The sequence below is a fragment of the Ambystoma mexicanum genome, chromosome 8 (genome assembly GCF_040938575.1).
Source record: "Ambystoma mexicanum isolate Mex_15411 chromosome 8, UKY_AmexF1_1, whole genome shotgun sequence".
In the NCBI taxonomy this organism is placed as follows: Eukaryota; Metazoa; Chordata; class Amphibia; order Caudata; family Ambystomatidae; genus Ambystoma; species Ambystoma mexicanum.
The window spans coordinates 411,383,498-411,407,828 of NC_090929.1; the positions used below are offsets into that span (position 1 = coordinate 411,383,498).

General features: G+C 45.9%; 2 protein-coding genes across 2 annotated transcripts in view; one reads left to right on the forward strand and one right to left on the reverse strand.

Moving 5' to 3' along the window:
• CLCN6 (chloride voltage-gated channel 6) overlaps positions 1-17,494 on the reverse strand; it is a 510,100-nt gene extending 492,606 nt beyond the window's left edge. The window contains exon 1 of the mRNA XM_069609912.1: positions 17,383-17,494. Coding sequence (XP_069466013.1) covers positions 17,383-17,457 — 75 coding nt within the window. The 5' untranslated portion in view covers positions 17,458-17,494. The remainder of the gene's footprint in view (positions 1-17,382) is intronic.
• A 99-nt stretch (positions 17,495-17,593) lies between these two features.
• The window catches only part of MTHFR (methylenetetrahydrofolate reductase), a 222,111-nt gene continuing 215,373 nt past the window's right edge, over positions 17,594-24,331 (forward strand). Inside the window, exon 1 of the mRNA XM_069609914.1 lies at positions 17,594-17,942. The gene's annotated coding sequence lies outside the window, so the exon portion shown is untranslated. The remainder of the gene's footprint in view (positions 17,943-24,331) is intronic.

Below are 24,331 nucleotides of genomic sequence, written 5' to 3' on the forward strand. Positions count from 1 at the left end.
AGATGTAGTGAGTGAGTTGTGTGGGATCGTGAGTGTGCCACTCAGGGGTGTCTAGGTGCAGGTGGTGATTGTGGTGTATTCTATTGCCTAAGTGAGTATTTCTGAAGTCAGTGTGCGCGGGCTTGGGGGGAGGTGGAGTAGGCATGGCAAGTCTAGGTTTCAGTCTTTTATTCCTCATGGGGCATTAGGTGGCGAGGAGGCGTGGGGCAAGCCAGTGCATTTAGGGGAGAATAGTGGTATAATTGCACTGTTGTTGCTTGTGAAATGCTGCAATGGTATGGGTTTGCAATGGGTTCTCTGGTGTAGTGGGTTTGGGAGGATGGACTTGTGAGGTTAGGAAGGTGTTCCAAAGATAGCTGGTGATGCATTCATCACAATGTTCCATGCAGGCTATGTTTGCACCTCTGTTTTATGGATTCTTTGAGTAGCTGATGTGTGTGCCTTTGTCCTCTGAAATCTCCCAACAGCAAATGTGTGTGCCTCTTAAGTCTCTCAGCTCATGTGTGTTGCTTTACATTTGCGTATAGTATACTATCCCAATCTCACCACCAGGGCTTCTCTGTGTATTTTCAGATCAAAGTACCGGCATTGAAAAGAAATATTTTTAAAAAAAGAGCCAGGAAGAGACACTGCTCAAGTGGCTGCAGTAGTTTCCTCAGAGCCCCTTAATACGACAAGGAACCCTTTGCCTAGGAGGTGTTAATGGCTGCCTTCCCGTTAGCTCTTCGTTCCCAGCTATGGATACTGACATTTTCCCGAATCCTCTCTCTCACTCACACACACTTTGCTGCTGTTGCTCCTTTTCTTGCTCGATTTCACCCCATTTCCCCTCCCCAATATACACGTATTGGTCTTTATAGTTCATGTGCTGTATCGCCTTCCTTCGAGTCTCCCTTTTAAGAACCTTTGAATTGGGAGAAAAAAAAACCAAGAATACTCGCCTCCTCTTTTTGCTATCCTTCAATCCCCTTGCACGTTTCATTTTAGTCCTCCATCATAAGAGTCTACTTCCCATTTTGTCTTCCTCATTCTTATATGCTGGATTCTTCTCTCTCATGCACTCAAACCCTCCAATGACTATTCCTCCTCATCCTTACATGCCATTTTTTTCTGTTTTACTATTTGGATTGTGTTCTTTCTCTTTTCTATCTTTGTTTTTTCATCTCCTTTTCCCTCTTTTCTTCCCTTTCCCTTGATGGGGGAAGAGGAGTGGGCGGGAGAAAACTGCACATGATACCACTGGGCCTCTTGGAATGTTTACATCATATATTAGCGATGATGCCACTCTGTGTGGTGTGGACTGGGGGGGTTTGGGATGAAGAACTTTGTGACTGGTGGAGGCGAAGACTGACTGTGATAGATAGGGAGAGTGTGTGGTGACAATATTAAAACATGATGAAAAAGGGGGTGGGGGTGGGCTAGTGAGAATATTATACATAGGAAAGAATGTGCACTCTGGTCCAGACCTGTAAACTAACGGTCTGCTTTCCAAAAACCTATTATCGCTCACTCGCCCCTCTGGCGAGCAGCACTGGGAATATATATGTACCCTACATTCTACTAGCAACTGACGTGTGCACACCTCCAATTCATTTGCACAGAAGCTGATGCGCACACGTGTCCCTTGAATTGCTCAAGAAGAATGATCTGCCGCCATTTCTTTGCATTATCATAGCAGCTGATTTGTGCACATCTGCCAATTTCATACTGCTATTAGCTGATGCATGCACACCTATCTGCCGCATTTCATTTGCGCATCTTTTCAGTGCACGGATGTGTAACTTGTATCCCGCAAGCTTCCAAAGTGCGGGGAACTTACTATTTTCTTTTACTAGCTACCAGTTTCCATGCATTCCTTACCCTCCTCCCCGCCCCTCCCGCAGCCAGAACACCTGTCCCCTGTATTTGTTAGTAATCCTATGTGCCCACATCTGTCATCTGTTTTCCCCAAGCAGCAAGTGCCTTCATACCGACCCCTTTTAAAGTGGTTGGCAAGTGGTGTTCTTGGTGACTTGGCTGGCTCCCTACTAATTGTTGCCTGCTACCTGCTCCTTAAAGCCCACCTGAAGGTGGGGCTTGGAAACCTGCTGCCTGCTGGGAACCCTACAAAACCAGCCCACAACACGAACGCTGCCGCAAAAGTGGTTGGCAAGTGGTGTTCTTGGTGTTCTTTGGTGTGCTTTGGAGGTCCCATACTCACCTGCTTCTCTGAAAGAAGAAAGAAACCAGCTCCTCTGAATGAAAATAATAAATGTTGTGGTAAATTGGACATTAACAGAACACCCGTGGGCAATGAGGTGCGTGAGCGAGATCAAGGAGAGTCATCAGTGCTTCAAACTAAGATGGCTGTGGCCCAGAAAAGCCCTGCGCTCCCCGTCCCCTCCCACTCTCTGCCCCCGGAATAACATCACACCCAAATGCTGAAACACAAAGCCCCCCTCTAAATCATGAAGGGGAGCCCTTACTTGGGGGCGCAAGGGAGCACGATTCCCCAGGTTGCCTTCCTCCAGGTGCGTGTCCCTGCATCGGGCAGGAGCCCGCTGGGAACAGCGGATCAGCTTTGGGACAGGAGCCGCCTTCGTACGCCTCTCCTCAGCGGCGCAGATTGTCAGTGAGCACCGCCCCCCTTTGCAGCTCTGGAGGAGCCTGGGAGTAGTAGTCCCTCCGCCCATGATGACGTAATAGAACTCAGAAAGGAGTCTATCCAGGAGGTGAACTTGAGGCTACCTGAGGTAGCTTACCACCCCCAAGAGGGGCTACAAAATGACAAATGTGCACCCGCCAATAAAAATAAAACTAACATAAAAACAACGGATTTGAGACATGAAACTCTCCAAAGCCCCTATCAGCAAGTTTTGATGGAGGATGGTGAAGAAAGCATCCAAGACCTCAACCTGTTAGATTGGGAGGACTTGGAAAACGGGGATGTTTTTGAAATTCCATCAAAGGAACCCCTTGAAGGGAGGATTTTCGAGCTCCCCGTTCAGGCGAACAGTGAAAATACACCAACAGTGAATCCACCATCATTCATTTCGCCATTAAGAGGATCCAATTTAGAAAGCTCTGTCAAGAAAAGGCATTCACAGTCCTCAAAGATTTTAAAAGGCAGATCATCAGCTTGGGGATCTCTCTACGCCCCCTCCATCGGGTGACCTGAGCAATTCTAAAGTTGATCATTTCCGCCCTGACTGGAAAAATTGCACGGGAAAAAAGGAGGACACTATCATTTATAAAAGTATAAGATTGCAGCACTTGATTTATTTTAAAATTTGTTTATTTGTTTTTAACATAACATAATAGAGCCATATTGTTGGCTGAGTCATTCAATTTCAAGTCATCAATACTTTAACCAGAGGGCAAAAGGGAGGGGGAAAGAAGAAGGGAGGACGGAAAGAGGGAAAAAGGAGGGGGGTGGAGGATAGAGAAAAGAGATAAGAAAGGGAAAGAGTCAACTCAAACATTAACATGGTAACATTAACTGTCTCCATATCTGATTCTCAGCGTCCAGCTTCAAGAACTTCGGCGTGGGGCGACGTGGAGAAGGGGGGAGAGACTAAGTTTGGCAAATCCGTTAGGTGTTTAGGGGCACTCTTCCTTGTCTTCGTGTTCCTGTAGTTCAGCCTGTTCCAATCCATGTTGCTCATGGGGGCTTGTCGTCCGAGGGGTAGAGTACAGTTCTAATTATTTCCTTCCATGCTTCCAGTGTGGCGCTCAATTCTTCAGTGGATCAGGGCAACACTGTCTTCCCACGCCAGTGTCTCTGCATTAATCCATCTAATAATTTTGTTGCGCCAGGCGTCATGTCTGGGCCCCGCTGGCTTTCTCCAGGACATAGCTATGTTTCTCTTCGCCACCATGCACAGTAAGTCCATTAACTTGACCTGATGTTTGAGTTTGGTCAGTCTAGGATATGTTCCCAAAAGGCATTCTTCAGGGGTACATCTATAGTTGGAGGTGCCCGTTTCTTCGTATGTCCATTTGACCTTTGCCCATAGAGATTGCACTGTGTTGCACTCCCAAAACATATGTATGAGGTCTGTTTTATCTGTATTACACCATGGGCAATTGGGGCTCGTGCTTTTGCTAAATGTCATTAGTCTGTAAGGGGTGAGGTAAGTCCGGTGTAATACGTTTAGTTGTATAAAGCGAAATCTGTGGTTCCTCGATACGGCCTTAGGAAATGTTAGCGCTCGGCTCCATTCTCCTTCCGACAGTTCATGGCCAATGTCCTTTTCCCATTTGATTTTCAAGTTTGCTCCTTTCGGGTTGTGGTTGTCATTGAGGTGTCCATACATGTAGGAAACCAGCTTCTGCCCCTCGCTCAAGTTATATAGTAGAGTTGTGAATGGGTCCGACTCGGGTTCTTCTGGCCAGGTGTCCCACTTGTGTCTCGCTATCTTGCGTATATTACGATACCATATGTATTGGCTAGCGGGTATTCCATCAGTGCTCTGCAGCGAGCTGAACTCTTTGAAGGAGTCCTCTTCGTATAGGTCTCCCCATGTGTACACCCCCTTCTTCTCCCAGACCCTGAGGTGTAACAAGTCTGAGTCTGTTCTGCACAGGTCCCAGATCATCGGTATGTCTGGGGAGTATAAGTGCTTTAAATGTCGTAGTGATTTCCCCCTTTGCCAGATTTTTCTCCCTAGGGCGACTATGAAGGGTGCATTTTTCAGTAGATGATTTGGCGCCCAAATATGTTCTTTCAGTTGTAGTGGGGAGATCTGGGATCGTAGTAGGGGCGTCTCAGAAGTAGCCTCGTCAGCTAGCCATTTGGACACAAAGCTGAGCTGAGCTGCTAAATAGTATTTTTCAAAGTGCGGGAGCTGAATTCTGTCTTGGGAGTATTGCAAAACTAATGTGGAGTGAGCTATTTTGTGTCTGCCCTGTCCCCAGATGAATTTGCGAATCATTGCCTCTAGTAGGTGGAAGAATGGGCTCGTAATATAATATTGTACATTTTGAGATCTATATAGGAGCCTAGGGAGAACAATTTTGGTTATCAAAATTCTCCCCATTGCTGACAGTGGGAGTTTCGCCCAGAAGGCCATCGATCTGCGCAATGTAGGGATTACTGCACTTGTGTTGTGTTCGTGCATTAATTGAGGAGTGTGCATGATCTGGATACCTAAATAGCGGAACATAGTGGTCTGCCACTCTATCCCTAGCGTTGGGAGCTCCTTCGGGTGTCTGCCACTAAGGCCTGCTAAAGGGAATAAACAGGACTTAGCCTTGCTGAATTGTATGCCTGATACTTTGGAAAAGTTATTGAGAACTTCCAGCATAGTTGGGACGTTAAGGTGTGGGTCTCTAACGTACAGGAGAACATCATCCGCATAAAGTGAGATAATGTGGTCCATTTCCCCCAGCCTTATTCCAGCATCAAAAAATTGTTTCCAAAAATAGATGGCTAGGGGTTCTAGTCCCAATATGTAAAGCATGGGGGACAACGGGCAGCCCTGTCGGGTACCTCTGGATATCTCCCACACCTCTGACACGTGTCTCCCAGTTTTCACCCGTGCTCTCGGGTCAGTATAAAGTATACAGATCCATCTAATAAACTTCGGGCCAAATCCAAATTCCCCCAGGACAGCCAGTAGCCACTCCCAGAATATTGAATCAAACGCCTTAATGGCATCGAGCGATAATAAGGCATAGGGTTCGGTGCTCGTGTCTGTTTGCTTAATGATGTGTTGAAGTCTGCGCAAGTTTATGGTCGTATTCTGACCTGGGACAAACCCATTTTGATCTGAGTGCACAATATCCCCCATCAGCCTAAACAGTCTCTGAGCTAAGATTGTGGTTAGTAGTTTAACATCATAGTTGAGCATGGCTAACAGGCGATATGAGTCGCAGTGCTCGGCCGGCTTATTTGGTTTGAGTATTGGTATCACTAGGGTTTCCCTCATGCTATCAGGCAAGATAGCCCGTTCAAATATTTCTTGGAAAACCTTGTGTAAGAGTGGTACCAAAGAGGAGCTATAGGTTTTATAAAATTCTGAGGGTAATCCATCACTTCGGGGGGCCTTGCACGTGGCTTGTGACTTCATCGCTTCAGCGATATCATCTATATTAATGTCCGCTTCTAAGGTTTCTGCTTGTTCTGGAGAGAGCCTGGGCAACCCAATCTCTTCTAAGGTTTCTGTAATACAGTCTCCCAATACTTCCATCTCATGAGAATATAAATGTTTGTAATAATTCTTAAAATGATCATTTATGCCTTGTTGGGTCTGGTGTACATTGCTCTGCTCATCTTGTATTGAAGTGATAGGATGTCTAGGGTGTTCCTTTCTGCAGAGCCAGGCCAAGAGCCTGCTGGGTCTATCTGCTTCTGTATGTGCTCGGTTTGTTCTAGTAATGAAATCGAACTTGGCGAGTCTGTTCCAAGCGTTCGAGCACTCCTCGCGGAGCGATTTAAGCTTGTCTTCATGACATAGTGGGTCGGTGGGATAAATGCGGAGCCTCTCAATCTCTGCTTCCCCCTTTGATAGTTCTTCACATAACAACCTTCTGATACCACCCGCCTTTGATAAGATCGTCCCTCTGGTCACTACCTTCAGGGCCTCCCACACTATGCTCAGCTGGTCTACGCTGCCTCTGTTTAGCTCTACGTAGACATCAATCTTGTCCTGCAATTCCTCTCTAAATGCTTGATCTTTCAAGGCCTCTAGCGGCATTCGCCACATAGGAATGGGGGGTCTGGGACCAGTGTGATTCCACTCTACTATTAAGGGAGAGTGGTCTGAGATTGTCCTCCCTAGGTACTCTGCCTCATCCATCTGGGATAAGTGTTCCCTGCCTACAAAGATGTAGTCTAGCCTCGTGTGGAGGCCATGTGGGGGCGAGAAGTACGAGTAATTACGAGTGTGAGGGTGGAGCTCCCTCCATATGTCCGCCAAATCTAGTCTGTCCGTCAGCATGTTCAATGCCGTTGTGGCTGCCATAGTGGTGGTAGGTGGTGGTAATGACCTATCCAGGAGAAGGTTGTGTACACAATTAAAATCTCCACCCCAAATGAAAAGGCAATTTCTATGTTGTGTGGTTTTATCGTACATCGAGGCTAAGCGGGACGGGATATTATTATTGGGCAAGTAAGAGTTCACTATACAGAGCTCTTGTTGTTCCATGTGACCCCATAAGATCACATATCTGCCTTCTGGGTCAATTGCAGATTTAACTGATCGAAAGGGGAGTTGGGGGTGGATCCAGGTATATACCCCTCTAGCGAACTTTGAGTTAAGTAGTCCCAAATTCCTGTCCATCCCAGTGTTCCTGGAGTTTAGCCATGGGACGTCGCAGTGCGTTTCCTGTAAAAGCGTTATTCCCACCTTTTTCCTGTATAGATATGATTTAATTCTGTTCCTTCGGAGATAGGTACCAAGGCCCGTCACGATCCATGTAATTATTTTAACCCTCCCCGCCATGTTATTATGGGGTGGGTGTCACCAATTGCATTGTCCTGCGGGGAAGATGCCCGCGCTGTGCCCCCATCCCCAGCCATCGTCCCTGCTTCCGTGTCAGTATATATTGGAGACTTACCAACTAGTGTAACTGTCATTCGAGCGAAAGAATTAACTAAAACTTGTAACTGTAAACTGCCCCCAGCAGTTGCTTCCAACTTGCAGTGCTCAGGGGTTCCCGAGCCTTCTGGGCCGCTCCAGGCCTTCCGGTGCGGGTAGTGCGTAGGCATACGGCCTATACTGTCCATGAGGGGAGGTGTCAGCAGTGCGGTTGCGCGTGGTCCGTCCTGCTCCTGCCCAGCATTGCTATATTCAGGATGAGGTCCCTTGCTTTATCTAATCGGGCAACCAATTTGTAGGATGAGACCTTCTGTTGGCATTCGTGTTCTCATCATTCGTTTCACTTCTGTCTGCTTTTTGGTGGTTCTTCTTCACTCTCTGCTAAGTTATTGTGTTCGAGCCACATGTTTGCTGCAGCGGGAGAATCTAGGAAGATTGTCTTTCCTTTGTATATGACCTTAAGGCGAGATCGGTAGAGCAGCATGTATCTGATGCCGAGTGTGCGCAGCCTGGCCTTCACTGGTATGAAGGAATTCCTGGCCCGTTGGAACATGGGAGTGTAGTCAGGGTATATGACTATCTTGGAGTCCTGCCTCCTGATTTCTCCACCCTCTCTGGAGTGGCGCAATATTGTTTCCCTATCGCGGAAATTTAAACTTTTCGCTTTTATCGGACATGGGTGTGACCCCGGAGGGGGGCGCCTCTGGAGAGATCTGTGGGCACGTTCCACCGAAAACCCTTGGGAGAGCTTTCCCGCCCCTATTTCTTGCAGGAGCAGTGTTTCTATAAAGTCTGTTGGGTCAGGTCCCTCCATGTCCTCCGGAACTCCCAAAATCCTGACGTTGTTGCGCCGTGCGCGTCCCTCCGCATCCTCGGATCTCACCTCCAGCCTTGCTACCTTCAGTTCTAGGTCCAGAACCTTTGTTTTCAGGTCCGAAGTGCTCGCTACATTGTCTTGCAGGGCAGCTTCGTTCGTGTTTACTATCTCCGTTAGGTTGCGGGCATCCTGGCGCATAAGCTGCATGTCTGCCCTCATTTCTTCTATTATGGTTTCAATGGAGGTGCGTAGCGATGCAATGGCTTGTAGGTCTGCAGTGTCATTGGGGACTGTTTCCAGCGGCGCTGCATCAGCTATAGGCTCCTGTTGTGGCGGTTGCCTTGGCCTGACCGTCGTGTAGGAATCCATGGTGGAGGTTAGTTTTGCTTTTCCTTTAGGTGGAGACATCCCTGTCCACAGTTCTAGTATGCTACTTTTGTCATGCAAGAAATCACGTAGTGGTTCTCAATTTGTGGGTGTTACAGGTCGTGCGGGAGACCTGTTAGTTCATAGGCGTTACACTGTGTGTGGCTGCTAGTGGTCTCTAGGCCAATTTTTGTATCAAGCTGCTTAGGAATCCTGGTGATTGTGTGTACACAGCCCTTGAGTGAGACTCATGGAGTACTCTGTCTCATGCAAAAATAAATGGGGCCTGGGGCTTGTTTCCGCTGCTATGTTTATATGTTGTCCTGGGATGTACTCGTGAGGTAAGGTCCTGCGGGCCTCCCTCTCGGTTTGCGATGATCAGGGGATCCGGTGCGGTGTTGCCTGCATGTCAGCCCACGTAGCAGTATTTTTCCCTACTGGGGTCTGGGAGGCAGGAATTGCAGCCTGTCCCTCCCCAGGGTCTGTTTGTAAATGTGTCCGTGGGCAGGGGGGAGGGGCCTGAGTCCGGGACTCACCCTTCTCCGCGGCAGGCCTCCGCAATCGCTGCAGTCCGCGCTCCTTTCCCCAGCGCCGGGCTTCTCTCCTGCGCCTTCTCAGATACAGTATGAAGGGGATCACATTGGTCACATTGATGTGCCTCCCATCTCGCGCCGGCAGCACCGCTGCTTCTTGCTCCGGCCGGGACCTTCCTTGGGTGTTGTTTAAGGAAGGGGGAAGGCCACGTCCACGGCTCCCCGTCCGCCCGCTCCAGGGGTCTGCCTCCTCCTCCCGACTCAGGTCGCCCCGCGGAGTCAGCTTCCTGCGGGGGCGTGGGCTGCGCTACCAGGTCACCAGTGGATCAGGGGCAAGTCGGCACCTCTCTGCAGATAGTGCGAGGGAGGAAATGTGGGGGGTTCTGCGTTGATTTGTCAGATTCCTAGGTTCTCGTTGTCTGGGAGCTCCAGTCCCCATGCCCCACAGGTGCCGCGGGCGCCGCCATCTTGCAGGGCCGAGGGGCGCCTCTTCTCTGGCCCAGTTTTCGGGCTTGCCGGGCTCGGTTTTTCTTGGGAGTGGCTTCCGGTTATGGGGAAGAGGTTCCTCTTTCTGCAAGCCTTATTTCAGGTATGTATGGAGTTATTCGCTCAGCACGATTTCGCCCGTAGCAGGATCACGGGCAGGAGCTCCTCAAGCACATGTCTTCACGGCATGCTCGCTGGTCACACACCCCCCCCCCCCCCCCCCCGGAGATTGCAGCACTTGATAAGGCTCCTACAAAGATGGGCAATTTCCCGACCTCTCGGAATAAGAGCATTCAAACCCCCAAAAAAATGAACGATACCTCTGCAACTATTGCGGCTAGGTCGGAAGACTAGCAATTTGCTAAATGGGAGGTGATCTACCGAAAGGACCGGATGGAAACCTCTTCCCAATACAGTAATTGCAGCCCTCACAATCACAATGGCCCCATTCGTGAAATTATATGAATCAGTCAACGATTCTATGCAAGATCTACTAAGGGCTAAATTGAAATCTCATGAACAAATCGCCACTCTGGAGCGATTCTCATCAATCGAGAGTAGGCTCAACTACGAAGCAGATCAATCTCGGATATGGCAAAACCGACTTGGAGACCTAGCACGAAGTGAATCTAATGGTCAATCTCTACTTATGGAAGCGATCCTTGAAGAGGATGAGGAACTTTCACCATCTGAATCTGGACACTAACAAGAACAATTGACATCTTTGCATTCCCAATGACCCTCCTGGGGGCCATCACACAGAGAGAGAGAAAAGAAACGTCAAAGCAAAGCGCAGCTGGCCAACAGACACTGCCTAAAAAAAGGGGGCAGTTGACCAAGAATAAAAGGGAACATTTTTCAATTTTTGAAGAAAACACATTCTATCCCATTTGGGGAACAGAAATGCAAGTGAGACAGCAGCTGTCACACTTAATGTTTTGTTTTTTTAAGTATTGCATGAGTCAGTAGGGTCAGTAAAGACCCTCTAAAGCAGTGGCACCCCTCATGCACGTATTTAAAGTGGGTGCATAGAGTGGCCTACAATTTCTGCACATTTAAAAGCGCCTCTTGCTTTTCAATTTGGGGTGCGCTTTTAAATGCGCAGAAACGCCAGTTGACCAAGAATCAAAAGAGTACAGCCCCTCAAGGTGTCAGAAATCAGACACAGAAAGAACAAAACAAATGAGTGGGGCCCCAGCAACAAGGATTGACGGTGAAATCCCCTCGAATACTAGCTTTTCAATGGAGGATTGGGACATGCCCAACCACAGGATACTAGACCCGAATAAAAAAGGGGTAAGAAATCCAAAAACTTAACTGGACCTCGAAAGCAGCATGGCTCAAGGGCCTTCTTAAGAAATATAAGGACCCCACCAAATCTCGAGACAACTCAATCCGCTAAAAGATCAAGACAAGAACTGGCCCTTATAGGAGGACTACAAGACGAAAAAAAGCATTCCACACTGCCACAAATTGTAATGGTCACGGGAGACTCTTTTACATCAGATGTCTGCCCGAGTGACCTAATTGAAGTTATGCAAGACAAAGATGAAGAAAATAATGGGACAGTTTTAATTCAGCGGAGTGGGAACAAATGGATGATCCAGTGAACCGAAGGCTAACGCCAAGGCCCGAAGAGCGGCCGTCGGATGTGCATGATGCTAAACAAGCACCGATGAACAAACAAGGAAAAGCCACAAAGAGTGGCACCCTCCCAAACCATCCAAAAGATGAAATCGCGGACGCCAAGGAGCCATTTTTAACACTACATGATAAAATAAAAAAGTGCTCAAAAAGTGAAATCCCAAAAGTCAAGGATGTCACATTTAAACCCAATGATAAGAAAAAGTCGGAGGAATCAGAAAGATTAATCCTTTGAAGCAGAAAGCCGACAATAGAAGTGGAAAGGTGCTAAAATTACAATTGGAAAATACTTTGAGGAGTGCGAATGGGTTTAGCTTAAATCGAGAAACTGTGATGACTACATTCTGGCAGATCCCAATGCTTAGATTCCTGTCCTCAAACAATATTACTATTGTGGAATTTCCGAACGAAAAAAGAATGGACTTAGTAATCCTTCACGTGAGGACAGAAATGATAAAAGAAACGTTACTAGAAATGAAAGTAAAGCTACAGAATTTGGGATATGAGTTGTTGGAGTGGATAAAAGAGAAAAGCTCAGTCGATTCTGTGCAAATTAAGGAAGGAAATACGATCACAAAAAAACAGAGTGACCAGAAAATAACTCCTAAAGCTCCAGGAAAAACTCAAGTCCTGGATGATTGTCAAAATAACAAACATCAGCGAGTACACCAAGCGGAAAGTAAGGAGATCAAGGGGATTCCAGTGAAAGAAAAAAGGTGAACTCAAGAAAAGACCATCGGGCGTATAATGAGAAAAAAAAATAAGAGGATTCGACTCACCTTCCCTCTAGATCTGAAGGAAAGAAATATAGGTTCACGATCGACAATTCCAGCATGACGAGCCAACTAAAATGAAGTCAAGGAAAACCCTCACCTATGGAGATGATTGGGCGTGGATGGCCGAAGCCCTAGTAGCCAAAAAAAAGCAATAGACCTCCGTAAAGAGCCAGGAAACAAGTCTGTGTATTGCCTCCTGGAACACCCGGGGCTTTAGGCATCTGTTTTCTGGCGCTGACAATTTTCTGGGCACATATGAAATAATTTGTCTACAAGAGACTTGGTTAGGAGAAAAACCAATATTTGGGGGCTACGAAGTCTGACAAACCCAGCAAAAAAGGGAATTTCCGGTCGTCCTGTTGCAGGCTTGTTAACGATGATTAAACTGACCAAAGGAATTCGGGTAATTGAACACCTAACCCGAAGCCCCTTCATACAAGTGCTAAAAATGAAATTAATGCTAGAAGCAAGGGACATCACCATCCTCCTAATCAATGTCTATTGGAGTGAAAATAAAGGACTGAATAGTAATTCCAGAGAGAAAATCGAAAGCATAATTGATAAATCCATGATCGAAGATCCGGGCCAATCTATTGTCCTATGTGGCGATTTAAACATCAAACTTCTGAAGAACAAAGGAAAAAGCGAGACTCTGATCGCTTTGGGCGAGAAAGAACAGATTTGGAAGCACTTAATGGAAGGCCGATCCATGAATATTCTTACTGGAGTTACTAAAGGTGATCCGAGAGGTGCATATACCTGGTTGTGTGCAAGAACCAGTGCATGTTTGGAATGTTGTTTTGTTTCTAATAATCTATGGGACTGTATCAAAACGTTTGAAGTAAAGAAACAACTCAGCAGCAATCATGCACTCCTCAGTACAGAAATAATTTTCGTGGGGAAGGCGCAAGAGAAACTCAAAACAACCCCCAATGAAGTATGTTGGAGGCACAACCGAGTCAGAATTAATTAAAGGAATTTAGTCGACTTAATCAAGGGGTATAAGAGGCAAGCATCAGAAAAACCAGATGTTAATTATGGATGGCTCTTGATGGACTATCAAATTAAAACACAAAGAAGATACACTTACAATACAACTTTGGTTGAAAAGAGAAAAGAACACCGAGCATGATTGAGACTCCTTCGGAAAGAACCTCCCCAGGAAATCAGGAAGCATTAAGAAAACGCAAACAGACCTATATAAATTGGCTCAAGATGACAAGAGCGAGCAGATTGCAACTAGACGGAGAGGAAAAGCTTGTGGCCATCAACTCTTGTAATCCAAGACACCTTTGGGATGTAATCAATAACCGCAAGGACTTTCAATCTGCAGTCGGGACAAATCAAGTACCAGAAGACACTTGCGTTAGGCATTATACCTCCCTTTTTGCCAAGACGGAGAGCACGGCCGATCGAACTAAGCTAACAACCAATCAATCCTGGTCGATAAAATTTGACCGCACACAAATATATAAGATGATTGGCATCTCCAACCAAATTCTAAAAGAAAACAAGGACAAATTGGCAGATGTCATCTAGTTACTATTTGAACAAATAGTAAAAACCAAAACACTTCCATCAACATGGAAAGAAGCCATTGTGTTGCCTTTTTATAAAAAGGGAGACTGTAGTGACCCCAAGAATTACAGGCCCATAGCGGTTCTGGACTCAATAGGGAAGTTATTTGCCTCGTTGCTACTACACGACTTGAAGAAATGGGCCCTCCAAGAGAATATCTTAGATAAGAGACAATCTGCCTTCATGAGTGGAGTGGGTACCTCCTTAAATCTATTCATCCTGAACTTGCTGAAAGCAAAAAGGCACTCGAAACAAAGACCAAAGTATATTTGGGGTTTATTGACCTCGAACAGGCTTTCGAGAAGGACTTAAGAAGCTGGAGAAATGGGGGTTGCCCGACTGACATTCTGGAAGCAATTCAAGCCTTATATTCGGAGACATCTATCCAAATCCAACTTACCAGAGATGGCACTCTTACTAAGAAAATAAGAACATTTTGGGGAATCAAGCAAGGATGTGCACTTGGGCCTTTCTTGTTTGTGCTCTATCTGGCGGATATGATAGGTTCACAAAATCAAATTAGAGCCTTTCCTCCAACAATAGAAGACGACACAATTCCAAGGATATTGTATGCAGACGATTTAGTTTTCGTTGATTTAACTCCAATCGGACTGCAACAAAGGCTGAATGCATTTAAAACATACCTGGATAAGAATGACATGAAAATCAATGTCAATAAGTCAAAGATATTGATTATGCAATCAGCCCAAGGAACCAACAAAAAAAAAGAGGGGCTACCTTCACATGGAAAATAGAAGAATCGCCAGTTGGAATCAGTTGATTCGATCCTCTTTCTAGGAATTTGTATTAATATAAAACATTAATGAATAGGGTCATTATCTACTGATCAAGGAAAAACTCAAAACTGACAAACCAAGGAAGAGCATTTTATCGTCGATTTGGCATCTATTCCCTGAAACCAGTCACCATCTTTTTTAAGCAAAAAGTAACGCCGGTGATAACTTGTGGAGTAGAAGCACTCCTAACTCTGTCCTAGAAAACCTGGAATATTTGTGAATCTTTCTTCTGCAGAAAGATCCTAAGACTTCCAAACGCTGTTCCTGCAGCAGTTATATGATACGAGTTAAGACTGCAATCCTTATCGTCAATTGTACGCTGGAAGGATTTATCAATGTTCCGGAAATGTATCATTGATAATCTCCCAGGGCCCTTTCAGATACTTAAAGGGATGGCAGCAAACAACAAAAATAAAAATCTCGCAAGATGGAAAGATCGATGGAAAGAGTGCCTGGAAACCCTGCGACACTCTAAAGAATAATCCAAACAAGGTTAAAAAGGCAATCTTGAAAAGGATTGGCTAGAGACTATTGAATTAAAACATCAGAGTAAGATGTGTCTGAATATCATCTGGGAACGTCATAGGTTCAATGAACTGCCTGGTTAACTGATAAAATTTCCCTCGCCACACTTTAGAGACTTGTTGTTGAGATGCAGGTTAAATATCCTCCCATCAAAGGAACTATTTCTGGCTAGAAAACTGATAAAGGCCCATGAAGCGGTTTGTCGTTTTTGTGAAGACCCAGAGACGATTGAAAATAAACATCTGTTGCTACTTTGTCCGAAATTAACTGATGAGAGATGTACGGCTCTGCAGTTCGTACAGTCGGAGCTCGATCGATATGGAGAACACCTCACCTGGGAGAGAATTCCGGCGGCTACGAAAATAGGACAATTGACGCTCTAAAATTTCTTGAGAAACTGCTGATAGTAGATAATGTCATTTTGTAAATAAGGAAAAGTCAGTTCAGTGTTGCTTTCATCGATGAACTTATGTTTAAAGGTTTAAACCAGACATGGACTCCCTGCTTACTGTGCTCAGAGAGGCACAGCTCCACCTCACTGATGTTGGGCCTCATCAGTGAGGTGGAGCTTTGCCAAGGCTGAAACATGTGTATGGGGTTGCTGTTGGTACTCTTGTTCAGAAGGGAATTGCCATGGCATTTCGGTGCTGGACTGCCCATGTTGGCGGGACAAAGACTGATATGCAAATTATTATTTCCCGTCTGTGAAAGGTACAGTGAGCAAAAAACAGATGGCTGCGAATTCTCAAAGGGGTTAATAACCACTCAGCAGGTTATCATGCCGTGTTCTTTCGAGAGAGGGGTGCCTGCTACCTTCTTTGTATTTTTGGAAGGAACTTGGGGTTGGTCACTCTAAGTTACCTGGGGGCAACCAGACATGGACTCCCTGCTCAGTGTGCTCAGAGAGGCACAGCTCCACCTCACTGATGAGGCCCAACAAGGCTGAAACACGTGTATGGGGTTGCTGTTGGTACTCTTGTTCAGAAGGGAATTGCCATGGCATTTCGGTGCTGGACTGCCCATGTGGGCGGGACAAAGACTGATATGCAAATGGTTATTTCCCATCTGTGAAAGGTACAGTGAGCCAAAAGCAGATGGCTGTGAACTCTCAAAGTGGTTAATAACCACTGAACAGGTTATCATGCCGTGTTCTTTCAAGAGAGGGGCGCCTGCTACCATGTTTGTATGTTTAAAGGTTGGAATGTATACAACCATTAAAACAATTTTTTCAAAAAATGTATTTTATTAACAGAAGGTGCACGCACACGTGTCTCCTAAATCCCCACGTAGCTGGGTGCCCAGTCCATTCCCTGTGCTCTCAAAACCGTCAATATAGCCTGTCCATTATAGTGAGATTTAGGTAATGACTGCATTGACACCCACGGTGCATCTATGTACGAGTACCCATCACTGTAAGCACGTTCCAAATTGAGGAGGGGTTCTAACAGCAGATGTGGCCTAAGTGCTAGATACGGCATAAACAATGCTGGGTTTGATTTAAAGGGGGCCCTGCCCCAACCAATAAATCAGGAGACTGTGCAAACATTGTATTTCGGGTCACTCAGCAATGCTCTCAAATGGTCTTGTTTGCACCCAGTCTGCATACTTATGAGAAAAGGGACGCCTGGCACCAATGTTGGTCAAAGAGCATTTTGAGACCATGAGAACGACCCCAGTTTAATTTTTTTTTAACAAATATGCATTTGGCAGAGATCAAACCATGCAACCCTTCTAGGTACATGATGCTAATGTCATCTGTCACAGCACTCAGCTTAACAGGAACATGTCTGCAAAGTACGAACATACTCATTTGGACAACCGCGGGTGAGAGGTGTGGGGGTCTCCTGCTTCAGGAGAAGACTATCAGCTTCTCGTTTCCCCAGGTCCATTGCTTTCACAGCTTGTCAATGGACCGTGGGTCTCCTGAAGCCCCCACGACGGAAAAATCCTTATTAGTGAGGGGCAGAGAGAGCTGCAATAGGCCTCGGCTCGAAAGCAGTTTTTGGAAATTACCAGGGAGCCCCATAACACTTAAAGCCCTGTGCCCACCTTTCATGCCAACTGAGACAGTTTTGTCATTCATTACTATTTTAACGCTAATCAGACTGCGCTCACGTTATAAACTCTACATCCAAAGTTATCCTCTTAAGCACCCTCACTCTTCTGAAAACCTCTCCGTTAGCCCCATGTTATCTGATCACAGCTGTCCTCACCCAGACACAACCCTGTTCTATTATATTGGCTCCCTCTTCCTAATATAGCCCGAGCCCACTACCCAAGTCTTCCTTTATCTTCTATGCCTTGCTTCCGATACACCACCACTTCTCCCCACCCGCTTACCAGTTCCTCGGGGGCACGACCCCCTCGCTCCCCACAACACCCACACCCGGACCCGGACTCCCCACAGCAAGCCATCTCCACCGCTACCACTGACACCGCATGTGACGTCACGTGAGCCTAGGAGTCACGTGACCAAGCAAGGGTTTCGGAGATCATGCTCATTGCCGGAGCTAGTGTATAGGCAGAGAAGAAGGACCACAGAGGATACACGATACAAGCGAAGGCTGCTGGCATTACAGTCAGCGATGCAGAGGAAAAGACAATTTTGGCAGCAATTTAAAATGGCGGCCATCTTTGATAGAGCAGACGAATTCAAAGTAGCTGTCTAGCCTTGTGTATTGTATCTGTAGCCACGCCCAATGTCGAATCCACGTGCCAGCTGGTGAACCCGTTGCCCTGTCTCATACCACACGACTCGGGTGACTGAGGAGTCTAAATCTGAGATCAAGGAGGCGTGGTGAGAGGAGAAGAAGGATGGGAAGATGTGAGTGGGAGGAGAGTAGAGCGCGTGGAGCTAGCGGTTGAGCCGGTGTCGAGAGTGAAAGCCAAAGGTCCAACAGGTAAGTGTGGGAAAGGGGAATTAACATAACGCTTCCCACAAGGACGTTCGTCACGTTTCTTAATTAATTCCCTGTATTACTGTAACACACCACTTCCATCCCCTCACACTCTCTAGATAGCTTCGCCTACTTGTACATACACTCTATAGCTCTGACACCCTTCATAAGCCCTCCTGCAGAATCGCCAATTTTCCTGCAGAATACTCATGTCGACCAGTGGTCGAAGTGTACGAAAAGAAGTAGTGGAACTATGTTCCCTACTGGACCGCCTGCTTCTGCTCCCCACAAGCCCATAAACACATGAGCCCAGTGGGGTCTCCAAGAGTCAAATTTAGTGTGGAGGGTACAGATGGGACCACAGACAAAAGTAGAGGGGCTGCTTATAAAAGTGCAATGCGTATGCTTTTCCCAAATTGACCCAACAAGCAAAGTAGTCCAAAAGTGGCCCCGGGAGATAAAAATCGTGCATTTATACAGTAATCAATTCTGTTGTATATATCTTGATGTTAACGATGTTGTCTGATCCTATATCGATATGTAAATATCTCCAAAACTCTACATATCGCCCTGCACACACGCAGCACCAGTTAGTTCACTCCTGGTTTTGACCTTCATGGGCAATTTGTTCATATGTTGCCTAGTCATTGGCTGATAATGGACACCTGTCATTTTATGCACTTTGAAATTATAGTGTCCCGATCTCAACTGCTGTAGGTGGTCTTTCACAAGTGTGCCATTAATACCCACATTTCGCAATGCCTTTTTGTGCCTCTCACATCGGACTCCTGGCACTTTTCTGGAAGGTCTGTGCAGATCGCAATTGGGGCTGTGGGTTCCTTTCTCAGCAATGTCTTTGTGTGGACATTATATAGTGCAAAGGTAGCAAGAGCACGAGAATATCCAGAGCGGGCATGTCAACTAGAGGAGCACAGTGTGTGGCAGTGTACACGCTATAACAGCGGTCAACCAGTGACAAGATATGATCCTTTAAAGCTGTGTCTGCTGCAGAGATGGAGCCACTCTAATGTCTCGAGGGCAGTGTGTCCCTTTCAGGCCAGAAGAAAGAAACAGGCACAGCAAAGAGTGAAAACACGCAAGTGATGGCTGGGGAAAAAGGAGGACCCCAGATTAGATCACCAAGCCCCCTGCTTCCGTCAGCAAAGCTGGGGGCTTGGCTGGGAAACCCTTGTCGGGGGTGAGCTACCCGCCAAGACCCCAATTTGAATTTCAATTCAAAATACATATTGTATATGGAGAAACTCTATAGTCGTTAGGCTTTTTTTAAAATAGCCTGATATATTAACATCTTCTCAGGTTTAGTTGATATAGATTCATTAACGTGTTGCTTTATATTTCATGTGCTTAAGTAATACTTTATTTAAAGCAATGCCTTGGAATCAAACCACATTGCATAATAAACTAGCCTTTTATAGTAAACTATACAGTATATACATTGTCGTAGAAAGAAACATGTTGAGCACTTAGAGTATGGCTTTAGGTTTATTCTCATCCTAGATGCAAAGTCACAATAGCATCATGCAGATTAATGTGAGCCTGTCAAATCCCCCTTGGTTTTTTAAGCCATAGTCATTATTTCATCAAGCATGCAGTATTATGCACCCTTCTCACTTTTGATCACTCCCTCCCATTCCTGTTTCTAAAGGGACAAAAGTCCCTGCCAATAGCCCCCCTTCCCATCAGTGCCTAACGGCTCACAATGAAATGCTCTGTTGACACAGCAAAGTGCAAGCTCCTCTGCTGCTCGGAGCTCCTTGGGGCATTGAGCTGGCAGCAGGACACCTCTCCCATTTCGAAAGGGTAAGGTGTCAGAAATTGCTCAGCACACATTCTTGCCAATGGGACAACTTTCCCTTTGGGTAATCTCATGGATGTGCCAAACGGGAGATGTGTCCTACTGACAAATGTCCCAGTGAGGCTCTCAAAAGAGCCTCTGCGAGGGCAGCTTGCCCCCCTGACCCACCACTCTGTGTGCCACTGCCGTGATATCACCTTCTGTACTGTAACTTAACGTTGCCCATGTTATTGCGCATTGCCTTGAACCCTATCATTTCCAACGTTTACTTTAGGCTTGATCATTCAATATTACCGCCATTGACAGCAAAACCTGGCAAGGAGGCCCACCTGTCTCTAGCTAGAGTCAGACCTTCAAACAAAGAAAATAAAATAACAAAAATTAAAAAATAAAGTATGTGTCCCTAAAGTTAATCATTGTACAACTCTGCCCACTCTAGGCTCTGCATTCATAACCCGCCCACCTGGGTCTGTCAGTAATTTTTGCCCACTGCGCCCTTTGCCTTAAATCTGCCACTGTCTATACATGGTTTACCGAAAATACAGGGGCGATGGCAGGTCTGCAGGACACCAGTGGTCGAAGTTGACGGGAGCGGTTGGGATCAGTGCTACTCTACTTTCTTTTATTAAGTTTTACTGTTCCTATACTTTTATTTTAAAAAGAAAGTTCCGGATGGTTTCATTTGAAAATAAAAGTGTAAGAAGTTGAAACTTGCACCTCAGTGCACTACACTGAACATACCCTTAAACAGCAGCCACATAAAGTGTTGTCACTAGGGTGGGGCCAGAGAGGCCCTCCTCTGAAATCCTGTGCCTGCCCTTGGGCCCCCCTACAGTGGCATACAGAGCGGGGGTCAGGGCAAGCTGCCTCTGCCAACCCCCAGAGGCTCTTTTGAGAGACCGGGATATTTGTCAGTGGGACACCTCTCCCGTTAGGCACCTCAATTAGGGTGCCCAACAGGAAAGGCGTCCTGCTGGCAGGACAAGGCGTGTTGAGCAATTCCTGATCAGCACGCTCATTGTCCTGGCAGCAGAACACCTTACCCTTTCCGAACGGCAGAGGGGCTCTCATGTTGCTCTGTCAACAGAGCATTTCAATGTGAGCCATTAGACGCTGATGGGAGGGGGGTGGGAATGGGAGGGAGTGATCAGAAGTGAGAAGGGTGCATAAAGTTGCATGCTTTATGAAATTACTATGGCTTTAAAACCCAAGGGGGATTTGTTAGGCTCACGTGAATCTACATGATGCTATTGTGACTTTGCATGCAGGATGGGGAGAATAAAACTAAAGCCATACTCTTATTGCTCAACATATTTCTATGACAATGTATGAAGTGTATAGTTTGTTTACTATGAAAGGATAGTTTATTATGGAATGTGCTTTGCTTCCAAGGCATCGCTAAAAATAAAGTATTATTTAAGCACATGAAATGCAACGCAAAACCTTAATAAATATCTATATCAACTAAACCTGGGAAGATGTGCTCAGTTGCTTAAATTGTCCTCATCCCCGTTTCACCATTTAACCAAAGTGTGTGGTCCTGGGCAAAGCATTTAATCACACTGTGTCTTATCTGCAGCTCTGTAAGTGATTCTCTTCATAGCTTATGTTACTATATCCTGCTGTTATTTAAAAAAGCCTAATGATTATAGAGCTGCTCCATATATAATAATGGTGCAATTTAGGTATTTTTCACCAAAAATGTATTTACCACCTGGCTTACTTATGGCAACTTATTCTACAGTCACTTCCATGGCGCCTCCAAGTATCAAAGACTGATGATGCTCCTTACGGTGTCCTTTTCTGTGAAGTAATTTCTGGTGGTGCAATCCATATGCAAATTAAGAGGTTTGCATGTATTTTGCCCCAGAGCATCTGGACAGAGCTCTAATAGAGGAGTTTCCTGCATCGATGATTCTAGAGTTTTTATTTTTTAGTTATTGTTTTATTTTTTTGTGTTGGAGTGCCATTTGTCACTAATGTAACCAAAAGTAGATTGGGGCAGGGGTGGGTGTTTTGGGGGCACGAATGATACTGTATAGAATTGTGCGCACTGCATTTGGGGGGTAGCTGGACTTTTTTTGTGGCTCAGGCCCTCCCCCCAACTCTTGCAATGCTGGATACACCCCTGTATAACGGGATAATTCCTACAGCATACAGAGCCATTTTGTGCATGTCCCCAGTGTTCTTGCCCCCCGCACTTGAAATGTCATTGAACATTACAGACTTAAAGGAGTTCACCCTTTATTCTCCATGCTCGTGGCACTTGAAAGAACCCTTAACTCCAACCCACCACCTCCATATCTCCTGCGGCTCCACATTGCCCTGCTGCAGGGCACTGAACGGAAATGGAAATGGAGAGGGAGTAGGGCATGATAGTGAGGAAGAAAAGTAGAGAAGGAGCAGGTAACATGAACACTGATGGGACAGGTGAGTGCAGAAGGAAGGAGGGCAGAAGAGTGAGTGAGAAATTGAGAGTGAGGGAAGGCAGGAGGTAAGGTGATTGAACAAGGCTAGGTGAGGGTAAAAGGTTGAATGGGTAAAGAGAATGAACGAGGGCAGGATAATGAGGAAATAGTTACTCGGGCACAAGAGTGAGCCGAAATGCAGGGTAAAGAGGATTAAAGGGAGTGCAAACATAGCAGAGTGTTCAGTGTAGGGAGAAGAGTTAGGGAGAAATTAAGAGTGAGGGCGGGCAGGAGAAGGGAGGCGAGTGATGGATGGGGAGTAGAGGGGCAGCAATTTAGGCAAAGTATGTGTGATGCGGGTAAATGAGGGAGGGAAACATTAGTTAACAAAGGCAGGTAAGTATGTGAATAGCAGCAACATGAGGAAGAGAGCAGGATCTTTAGAACAAAGAACCGTTGGCAGAAATGGAGAAGGAAAAACGAAGTAGGATGAGGCAAGAACAGGGGACGACGAGAGTAGGATAGTAAAGAGGAAATTGCTGGTTAGGAAAAAAAGAGGGGGGCAAAAGGAATGCTGTATGGGAGAAAAAGGAAGCGGGAGGGAAATAGTAAAAGGGGAGCATATTTGTGCTGCTAGGTCGGCAGGTGCTTGCCCTAGCTGCCCATATGCAGTCACAGCAATAGAAAAATGAACAGGGAACCAAGTAAAATGCAGCCCCTTACATAAGGTTTTATTGAAATGGGCCAAAAAGATCCACATGGTTGACCAAAATCCCTTTTGTGCGAGTTCTCCATGTTGACCATATACCAGGTTGGCAGCTAAAGAAGCCTGGATGAAACCCAAGGTTGGAGAACAGGGCTGGGTGTGTCTGTATGGTGGCCATCTATCCTGCATTTTGCGGGACTGACCCAATTTCATAGGCCGTGTCTCACACACAGCCAGCGCGGGAAGGGAACACGTCCTGACTTTACTTCTCTGAAGTAGGATCAGCTATCCAAAGTCTTCCCAGACCCCACTTTTGTGTGACCGTTAAAAGCACAGGGAAGCACAGCACCTTTCCCACTAGTTCTCAGCACCCCTGGGTTCAGCTTTGTGTCAACCTTATTTCAATAAAGGTTGATGACCCAGACTCGGGTGCGCCTGGGCAGGGACTGTTGTCCTTTAGAAGGTGCAATTGGTGGGTGATAATAAATGGGAGGGGTGTATAACGCTGCATCCTGTGTAAAATAATGGCTCAAGCAGATTACCTTATTGAATTCTCTTTCATTGTGAATACCTTTTTTTAAAACAAAATGATATTGTTTTTAGGTTCATATTCCTTTGCAGGGTGCTACCACAATCGTAAGTTCAGGGTGGCGAAAATAAAGCTATACATGCCTTTTTGCTTGACCGATTTCTATAACAATGTAGATGTCAGGTTGTTTTCTTATGTGATTTTGGTTCTTTTCAATGCATTGATAGAAAAACAAATCATTTTGTTTTTGGAAACCCAACCCTAAAAAATAATTGTGACCTATCACTAGGAATATATGTAGTCAAGTGCTTCAATCACAGCCTGGGTCTGCATATCGATTTCTCCACTTTAACGAAATGTGTGATCCTGGGCAAATCATTTAATCTCAATGTGCCTGATTAGCTGACATTGGATGTCAATAGTAGTGATTGAGTTTGCAATTTTTCCTATGAAGAAAAACCCTCATGGTTTAACTATTGACAGCAGCGGCCCCTATTTTGGCTACTACACAGCAACATATTTCTTATGTTCATGGCATTAAAGGTGCACTTTGCCTTGTCTGCATGTTACAGGCTGCCCTTTGCTGGCTACTGTCATCTTAACTGAAGACTTTAAATGTGCCCTCTGCGACAGGTTGGCTTTGATAGCATCCAGCAGTGTTATCGCCTCTTTTATTCTGTTGCATTAGCACCTTGCTGACATAGCAATTACTAACTTTTCAGTGGCAGTTCAGTGTTTCAGCTCCCCTCTGGCTTCCTACCCTGTGAGATTGAAGAAAATTAATTTGTATCCATACTTAGTTAAGCAACCCAAGGGTGCCACAGAGTGTGTCCACCCCTTCTAGCTACAATCAAGGGGAGACCCCATCATATTGAAATGGGCCCCCAGGAACCCTAACAAACGCTTAGCCAGGCGACTGATAAAACTTTGCTT